This window comes from Arvicanthis niloticus, chromosome 24 (genome assembly GCF_011762505.2).
Source record: "Arvicanthis niloticus isolate mArvNil1 chromosome 24, mArvNil1.pat.X, whole genome shotgun sequence".
Lineage (NCBI taxonomy): Eukaryota > Metazoa > Chordata > Mammalia > Rodentia > Muridae > Arvicanthis > Arvicanthis niloticus.
The window spans coordinates 43,793,892-43,802,766 of NC_133432.1; the positions used below are offsets into that span (position 1 = coordinate 43,793,892).

General features: G+C 47.3%; 1 protein-coding gene across 3 annotated transcripts; it reads left to right on the forward strand.

Annotated features, from left to right (window-relative positions):
* Nucleotides 1-4,826: 4,826 nt before the first annotated feature.
* Gpr12 (G protein-coupled receptor 12) lies at nucleotides 4,827-8,168 on the forward strand. Of its 3 annotated transcripts, none has more exons than XM_076923935.1 (2): nucleotides 4,827-6,155; nucleotides 6,778-8,168. In XM_076923935.1, the coding sequence occupies exon 2, from the start codon at nucleotides 6,793-6,795 to the stop codon at nucleotides 7,795-7,797; it is 1,005 nt and encodes a 334-aa protein (XP_076780050.1). In that variant the 5' UTR covers nucleotides 4,827-6,155; nucleotides 6,778-6,792; the 3' UTR covers nucleotides 7,798-8,168. The 3 variants fall into 3 exon arrangements, with proteins under 3 accessions (XP_076780050.1, XP_076780051.1, XP_076780052.1); XM_076923936.1 differs by having other exon boundaries at nucleotides 4,832-6,155; nucleotides 7,182-8,168; XM_076923937.1 differs by having other exon boundaries at nucleotides 4,832-5,867; nucleotides 7,182-8,168.
* The last annotated feature ends 707 nt before the right edge of the window (nucleotides 8,169-8,875 follow it).

An 8,875-nucleotide genomic window follows, 5' to 3' on the forward strand; every position in this document is an offset into this window, starting at 1 on the left:
AGACCTCATTTCCTCCAGTCAACCTGCCCTGATGGCAAAATAAAGACAGCCAATAAACACAAAGGCACTGGGCTGGCATTAACCAGTCCCAGAAGGAAGGGCTTGGCTCACAGTAACTGCCTGCCTCAGACCACAGAGAGGAGGCCACTGGGTGTTATTAAACTTGGGGCACAAGGAAAGAAAGCGTGTCTTAAGGAGAGATCAAGCCCACTCAGCAGCAGAAACAGTGTCAGACCAATGACTTTTAACTCCTTATTGTAGACACGAAGCCCCACAGGAGGGCTCCTGATTGATTCATGATGTAAGAATCAATATCACGCTGGTTAAATTGGGCATAGGACCATCCTCATGTGACACGGGAATTTGGGTGTAGCCTGTAACTGAACTGGAAGATCTTAAACTTGCTAGTGTTAAATAGAGCAAAGTGGTCAAAAAGCTAGGTAACGAAGAGGCAATAGATGTCACACACAGAAGGTGCCATCGACAGTGTCCTAGTGAAGACCCCCAAACTCAGGAGACCCTTCCTCAAGTCTCAAGAAATCACGACCACCCAAAGATCACAAGAAACCATACCTGGATGCAATCAGCAGAGGTTTATTAGGGAAGAGAGCTGGCAGCCAGCGGTCTCACTACATACTCGCACAGGAGTAGAGTTCGACCCTGCCAGCCAGTCTGAGGAAGGTTTTAAAGGGAAAAACCACAAACCAGGGTAGTGGGAAGAGGGTGAGAGGTTGTCAAGGATACAAAACATAAAAATAGTGGTACATTTCAGAGGTACTCACCCTAAATGATTAGAGTCATGTGAAAATCACTCTGTACACTCATTCTTCTCAAAAATGTAGTCTTACCATGTCACTGTGCCCTACCCTGTTATTACCAGCTATTTCAGGTTAAATATTTCTCACCTCCTCCAGTCACAGCCCCACCTAGATGACTTGTATCCTTTTTGTGGTCAGCAATGTGTCTTCCTGCTTTGGGCTTTTCCCACCCACAGGTCTGCCTACTGCCTGAGGCTTGAGGAATGTAATCCAGCAAATGTCCTCTGATTCAGGGACAATGTCCTTCACCAGGAATGTGCCCCAGGGTAGTGAAGGCCTGAAATCTTATTTTCAGTTCTGAGTTCTGGAACCTGCACTTTTCCTGCTCAGGTCTAAGGCAAAAAACATCTACACATATTTCATAAAATGGCCTTTATAATTTTTCACTCTACACTACAATATGTGGAGAGTAACTCAAGAAGAAAGTTTTGCAGACAGTTCTTTCATGACCCTCATTACTGAAGACTGGTAAACTACCAAATCTGCCCATCCACCCCAAGTTGTAGTGGGCATCCACACTTCCCAACCTCCATCCTTCCCTGGGAAAATGCCTGTTTGGGAAAGTTTGGATATGACATTATATTAGTTGCCTTTTCATCCTTATAACAAAATACCTGAGATAATTAAGTTACAAAGAAAGAAGATTTACTTGGGGTTGCAGTTTTGGGAGCTCATTGATTCCAGCCTGAGGTGTGGTAGCACATTAAGGTGGATGTGTGAGGCAGAACAAAGACAGATGAAGGACTCTAACGGCTAAGCACCTCCCACAAGGCCCTCCCTCCTGCAGGCTACACTCCCGTCAAGTGTCACCTTGAGAACCAAGCTTTTACAATCTCTCTCTCTCTCTCTCTCTCTCTCTCTCTCTCTCTCTCTCTCTCTCTCTCTGTCTCTCTCCCCCACACACAGCTCTTAAGTGTAATGGTTTGAATGAGGATGGCCCCCATAATAGGTTCAGATGCTTGAATGAATGCTTGGTCCCCTCCCCATCCTGTTGGTTGGAACTGTCTGGGAAGGATTAGGAGGTGTGGACTTGCTGGAGAAACATGTCAGTGGGTGTGGGATTCAAATGACTCTTGCCAACCCTGTGCTCTCTGCCTCCTACTGGCTATTTTTTGAGATTAGTGAGCTGTCCCTGCTGCCCTGCCTTTGCTCCAACATCCTGGTCTCTAAGCATCTGGAACTGTCGCCCTAATTAAATGCTTTCCTTTATAAGTGGCTGTGGTCTTGGTGTTTTGTTACAGTAATAGAAACCTTAACTGGTGGTGATCTTGATAATCCACTTGCCAACATCTGGGTGCTGGTCAGTACACCCCGCCCTTCACAGCTTAACACATTTATCCTTGGGGGAATGTTCATGATTTTAAGTATAGCAGACATTCCTCTCAGGACTCTATATATGTAGACCTGGGCAAGCGCGCGCGCACACACACACACACACACACACACACACACACACACACACACACGCATGGTTGGGCTGTTCTGTGTGAAGGTTGTCTCCATATGTTCAGTTGTTGATTATAGCACCAGCAGAGAGGTGAGTACTGGCTGGATGTTGATGTTGTTATTCTTATGGATCATCACCTGACTTGGTATTTTGTAAACAATCTTCCTCTTTTTATTATTGGCTTAATAAAGATCTGATAGCCAATAGCTAGGCAGGAAAGGGAAGGTGGGGCTTCCAGGCTGAGTGAGAGAGGGTCTCCGGAAGAAGAAGCAGAGGGAGGAGGATTTGCCAGCAGGACACAGGTGGAAGAATGTGACATCACCAAAGAGGTAGAGCTGGCCTTGTGGAGGGACATAGAGTCAGAATTAGTCGGCTTAGAGTAGCTAGGAGGGAGCCCAAACTAAAGGCTTAAGCTTTAATAAATATTAATAAGTCTTTGTGTCTTTATTTAGCTGCTGGTGAGTCCATAAAGTCCTGCAGTAACACACACACACACACACACACACACACACACACACACACACACACACACACACTGATTCCCCCATGGAATTCTTTCTTCTCTACAAGGTAAGAATATGACCTCAGGGTGGGGAGGAAGCTCAAGGCTGCCTAGGGCAACTTGGCAAGGAAGTTGGACAAGGAAGGAACCAGCCTGAGGTAGAAAAGCAAGATGCTGACAGAAAAAGAAGCAAAGGCAAGCAGAGATAAATCAGAGAGGAGCCGACTGCCCCTGGCCAGACAAATGCTTCTTGTAGCTTCTACTTCTTTCCCACGGGTTAATCTAGCTCTGTCTCAGCCAGACAGTAAAATCCAGTTTGATCTGGATTTCTGCTTTGTGGTAACAAAAGTCCTGAGCACACCAATAGATACAGAATTTGAAATAAAGCTAAGTTACAACAGTCATTCAAGGAGTAAGAAGTCCTACTTTCTTTGTCTTATACGTTCTTACATATAATATTTAGAATATATTTAAATATATTAAATATATGCAAATTTAGAAAAGCTAAACAGAAGGGATGAGAAAGGATTGGATGGCAATGCACAGAAGTTATGAAAGGGGATGGGAAGATAATCATGTTCTAGTTCTAATTCTGTGTGGACTTTCTGCCTAGTGGTGGGTAAGTGCATAAAACACATTCACACATGTGAATGCAAAGTGCCACAGCATCCATTTTTGAATGCCAGTTATAACTGTATAGATGTCTACGGTGTATGAATGAATAATTTCGGTGTGTGATTTTCTTTTAAGTTTGGAAGAGTTTCTTTTTTTAATGATAAGGTTTATTTTTATGGGGAGGGGCAAATTGTCGTGCAGCTGCTGCCGGCTCCCTGGGGTCACTGAGTTGTCCCGTATGGTAAGGAGGGGCTCAAGGTCATCAGGATCATCTTTGGTTTATCAGTTGAGGTTTCTATTGTTGTAACAAACACCGTACAGAAGAAAGCATTTGGTTAGGGTCACAGTTCCAGAGGTCAGAGTCGGTGCTCAGCTGTCTGAGTCTCAGCTCTAGGTGTGTGCCTTCTTAGCTCCTGCTTTCAACCCTTCTCGGGCTTCAGCGCGAGACCTCCCAGGCCTCAGCACGCCTCTGCCTTCACCCAGCACCGTGAACTCAGTTCTTTCTCCTTATTTTCCAAACTTGCCATAGAGAGAGAACTCCAGGCTTGAGAAACACGTCAGGGGCTGGGCATGCTCACTTCATTGCAAGACTGTTTGTTCATTCAGATTCGATCCTTAGCTCTGGGGAAAACTTGGGCAAACTCCATGGCTGAGTAAATTAAGGTATTATGGTCAAAGTCCATTCTGTTGCTATTGGTTTGAAGGGCTTGTCCTGTCAATTCGCTTTTCCAGAACTGCACAACCAATGGGAGGCTCCTAAAATTTAACTGGTTGGTTGGAGCTTCTTGTTAAACTGCTTTTGTGTATATGAAACCATCGACTGTTTTTTTTTTTAAAGAAAAAAAATCTATTTTGTGTATTAAGTGTTTGTATGTAGTGTGTGTACCTTGTGCATGTAAATGTTCAAGGAGGCCGGCAGAGGGAGTTGTATTTCCTGGAACTGCAGTTGCAGATGGTTGTGAGCCACCTTATGCATGCCTGGAACTGAACCCTCTGCAAGAACAACCAGTGCATGTAACCACTGAGCCACCTTTCCAGCACCACGTTGCTCATTTTCCCCTGCTCTGTTCTAAAAATGCTTCCATTTATCACATAGGAATTAAAGGAGAAATGAGCATTCCTTCACAGCAGCGCCTGTTACCTGGGATAATGTTGAGCTTGGTCTCACCACTGGTTCAGGGTGTGCCTGTGTGTGCTCAGACTGTCTTACTGAATTCGTTTACGCAGGTTTTCACACAGTCCTTGACACAAGTAATGTTTCCTTTCCATACTCACGGACCATTTAAACTCCACAGAACCTCGCTTCTTAAAGTGTGTCCAGTAGGTCAGCAGCATCAGCACCAGCATCTGGGACTGATGCTGGGACCCCAACCCTAGAACTGCTGGTTTCTAAGTCAAGTTTCAGATGTGTTGCCTCAGGGAATACAGGACTCAGAAAGAGTCCTGGAGCCTTCTGGGGTACACGAGAAGACTCAGCAGAAAACAAAACAGTTCCATGTGGCCCAAAGCCGAATGTCCAGCTAGAGAGTTTCAGAAGCAGTGTGAGGGCTCAGGTTAGGAGGTACAGATCTGCTACATCAAGGTCACACCTGGTTAGTGTGTTGCCTTGGTGAGAAAGGGGGAAGGGGCAGGTAGCAGAAGTGCAGCAGGGAGATGAGGAAGATGTAACCAGGGAAGTGAAGTGGAGGATTTTGGTGCCAGGAGCGCAACATGGTAGAGCCAGCCGCTGATGGATGCCCACGCGCGCGGGGGGGGGGGGGGGGTAGGGGGAAAGCATAGGGTAAATAGAGATGTAAGGCTGGGAGCCTGGTAGGCTGGAGCGGGAATTTCAGTGAAACTCAGGGGAGGCAGATGCACCTGATGATAACCCCATATGAAGGGTCCTCAGGATCCCTTGCCCTGCACAACATTTAGGTCACACGGAAATAGGACTTTTCTCCTCCCACCTTTAAGTTGGAGAGCATAATTAAATTTAAAATCTGATCCGGTTCCAGAATGAGAGAGATACAGGCTAGTCCTTTTCCGACAGACAACCTTTAGGATGTTAACCCTAGACTCCGCGGACGAAGTAAAGGAAACAATAAATTAATAGTGTCACTTGGGTACTTAAATGAATTGGGTTTGGGCCAGTGTCTGCAGGAAGCTTTTGCAAGAACGTCCTAAATGATTTCCACTCGCAAACGGCTCCGGGAGTGCTTAATAAGTGCAACTGGGCAATCCAAGCAGCAGCAGCTCCTATCCAGTTAAGTGAACGTCCCCAAGGGAACAATAATGTGCAGAACGGCCAACGGCAACCTAAGAGAGGGAGTCGAATGCTACTCTAAGTCTCCTCCGCCAGCCTGCTTACCAACCGCATTCCTCCTGTTCATCCCGAAAACCCGGCCATTTACGATTCTTTTGGTCCTGAACTCTGCAGTTTAAGGGGAAAGCGTGAAGAAGCCGAGCCCCAGTGGCTAGGACGCCTCAGGGAAGCCACAGGATCAAAGTAGGTCTCCAGACTTTCCTGCAGGTCGAGCGGGTCTCGGCATGACCACTACAGGCGGGCGTCCACAGTGGCGGGCTCCCGCCCCTCACGCAGCTGCGACCTGCGGGGGCGCGCGCAGCCTCGTGGGGTTTCCGCGGAGGCGCGCCGGGCGGGGAGCGCGCAGGGCGGAGAGCCGGGCGCGAGCGCCGCAGCTCACCTGCCGCGGGCGCCACCACGGACGTGCCACGCGGGTGGCCCGAGCTATTCGGCAGCACCGAAGGAGCACCCCCTCAGCCTGGGCGTGCCAAGGTGACCCCCGATGACCCCCTGCCCTGCAGGCTGCGCGTCCCCGCTGCTAGGGGAGCGGCGCCAAATGCATGCATATCTTTCTCTCTGTCTGTCTGGGCATCTCTGTGGTACACACCTACCTTTTGTAGTCCTTGCACTCTGACCCGTGCACATGGGAGAGGCTGGGACCCCACCCCTTTGTTTGAGTCTGGAGGTGTGTTTGGGGGTGTGCACTCGAGTGGGGTATGTTTGGGAAGGGTGGGAGTGTGAGGCCTTTAAAATATTCCACCCTCCTGCAGAATTGTGGCTGCTGGGCGGTGCTTTCTCAGCTGCCCAGATGTTGGTTTTCAGCATGGGAGATGCAATTAGCCAATGTCGGTTCCCAGCGTTTTGGCGAGTGCGGGAGTGTGCATATGCCGCCTCAGGAGTCCTGATCTGTGTTTCCCTCAGTGACAAACAGCATTTCGGTTGTGGGGTTTCATCCATGCAGACTTTAGCTTTTGTTTCTAATTCCTGAAGCTCGTGGCATTTTGACACTGGTATCTGAGCCCAGAGTTGTCTGTCTGTCTCTGTGTGCTTTGCATGATCTTGGATTGGCACCCTACTGTACCCAAACATTAAAAAGCCTGTCTTTCCGTTGAAGAGGACAGGGGCTAAAATGAACGAAGACCCGAAGGTCAATTTAAGCGGGCTGCCTCGGGACTGTGTAGATGCCGGTGCTCCAGAGAACATCTCAGCCGCTGTCCCCTCCCAGGGCTCTGTTGCGGAGTCAGAACCTGAGCTCGTTGTCAACCCCTGGGACATTGTCTTGTGCAGCTCAGGAACCCTCATCTGCTGTGAGAATGCCGTTGTGGTCCTTATCATCTTCCACAGCCCCAGCCTGCGAGCCCCCATGTTCCTACTGATAGGCAGCCTGGCTCTTGCAGACCTTCTGGCTGGCCTGGGACTCATCATCAATTTTGTTTTTGCATACCTGCTTCAGTCAGAAGCCACCAAGCTGGTCACAATTGGACTCATTGTCGCCTCTTTCTCTGCCTCTGTCTGCAGTTTGCTGGCTATCACTGTGGACCGCTACCTCTCCCTGTATTACGCCCTGACGTACCACTCCGAGAGGACCGTCACCTTTACCTATGTCATGCTAGTGATGCTCTGGGGAACCTCCATCTGTCTGGGGCTGCTGCCTGTCATGGGCTGGAACTGCCTGAGGGACGAGTCCACCTGCAGTGTGGTCAGACCTCTCACTAAGAACAACGCTGCCATCCTCTCCATCTCCTTCCTCTTCATGTTTGCCCTGATGCTTCAGCTCTATGTCCAGATTTGTAAGATTGTGATGAGGCACGCCCATCAGATAGCCCTGCAACACCACTTCCTGGCTACATCGCACTACGTGACTACCCGGAAAGGGGTCTCGACCCTGGCTCTCATCCTGGGGACCTTTGCTGCCTGCTGGATGCCTTTCACCCTCTATTCCTTGATCGCTGATTACACCTACCCCTCCATCTATACCTACGCCACCCTCCTGCCCGCCACCTACAATTCCATCATCAACCCTGTCATATATGCTTTTAGAAACCAAGAGATCCAGAAAGCCCTCTGCCTCATTTGCTGTGGGTGCATCCCTTCCACGCTGTCTCAGAGAGCACGGTCTCCCAGCGATGTGTAGCAGCCTTCTCCCCATAGGACGCTGCCTCTACCAAGCGCCCCCACTGCCCAGGGTGGCCAGTGATTTCCTCCCCTCAAATTCTTTGCACTGGATCTCACAAACGGAAGTGAGGACATCTTTTAGACTGGTGTTGACACTGGAAACCATGTTACCAGCGTTTTTAAGAAGCTCGACTTCTTGGCTCAGCATTCTGTTGTTTGGTTTGGGAGTTAGGATTTGTTTGTTTGTTTGTTTGTTTGGAGAGTGTAGTGGGACCTCATATGGCCATGAAATTATGCACAAGTCTCAGGATTTTTAACCCAGACTTGAAAACAAATCAGAGTTTTAAAGGAAACTGGAAAAGAAATTACTTTTTCTGAACTTTTTTTTTTTTTCTAATCAAGGTAGATCTTCCATTCTGTATGTATCTAACAGGATAGGAGCCTTTTTCATACGACCAAAATAGTTTATATAACTATTTTTGGAAGGACTTGTGTTTATTTCCACGAACTCAGTACTAAGTGACCAATATCAAAGGCACGAACATCTTTACTCTCAGCGTTAGTGACAGCTGGTAAGAACCACTTGGCAGTTTTTCTGTGTTACAGTTTGGTATGCATGGTTACCTGTGGTAGTTAGACCACTCATTGCAATATTGCCATGTTAATCCCAGAATTAAAAGAGTCATTTTTTTCCAATACAGTTTTTGAAATATCCTTTCTAAAGTGAGTTGTGAAGAAACACTGGTTCCAATTACATATGAGATAGCACTGGTTAGATTTTTCATTGTGAGCTTTAAAACTCTAGTCTGATGGTTTGCAGAAAACAAGAGAGATAACATTAATAGTATCTATTGGAAGTAGATTATATTTATTTTTAATATATTCTGAGAGAATAAATGGGTGTGACACAATAAATACACAAACATCACTTTTCACATCTCTGTCTACGAATAAATACATTGTTATTTTTGCTTAAGATGAATAGAATTAAGTATTATAAATTGAAATTTTTCTGGTTCATGTTGTTGTTAGCTCAAAATGGATGTGAAAGTCTGTGGCATGCCCAGCTAACATGACTGGTGTGTACCTGCTGTGTC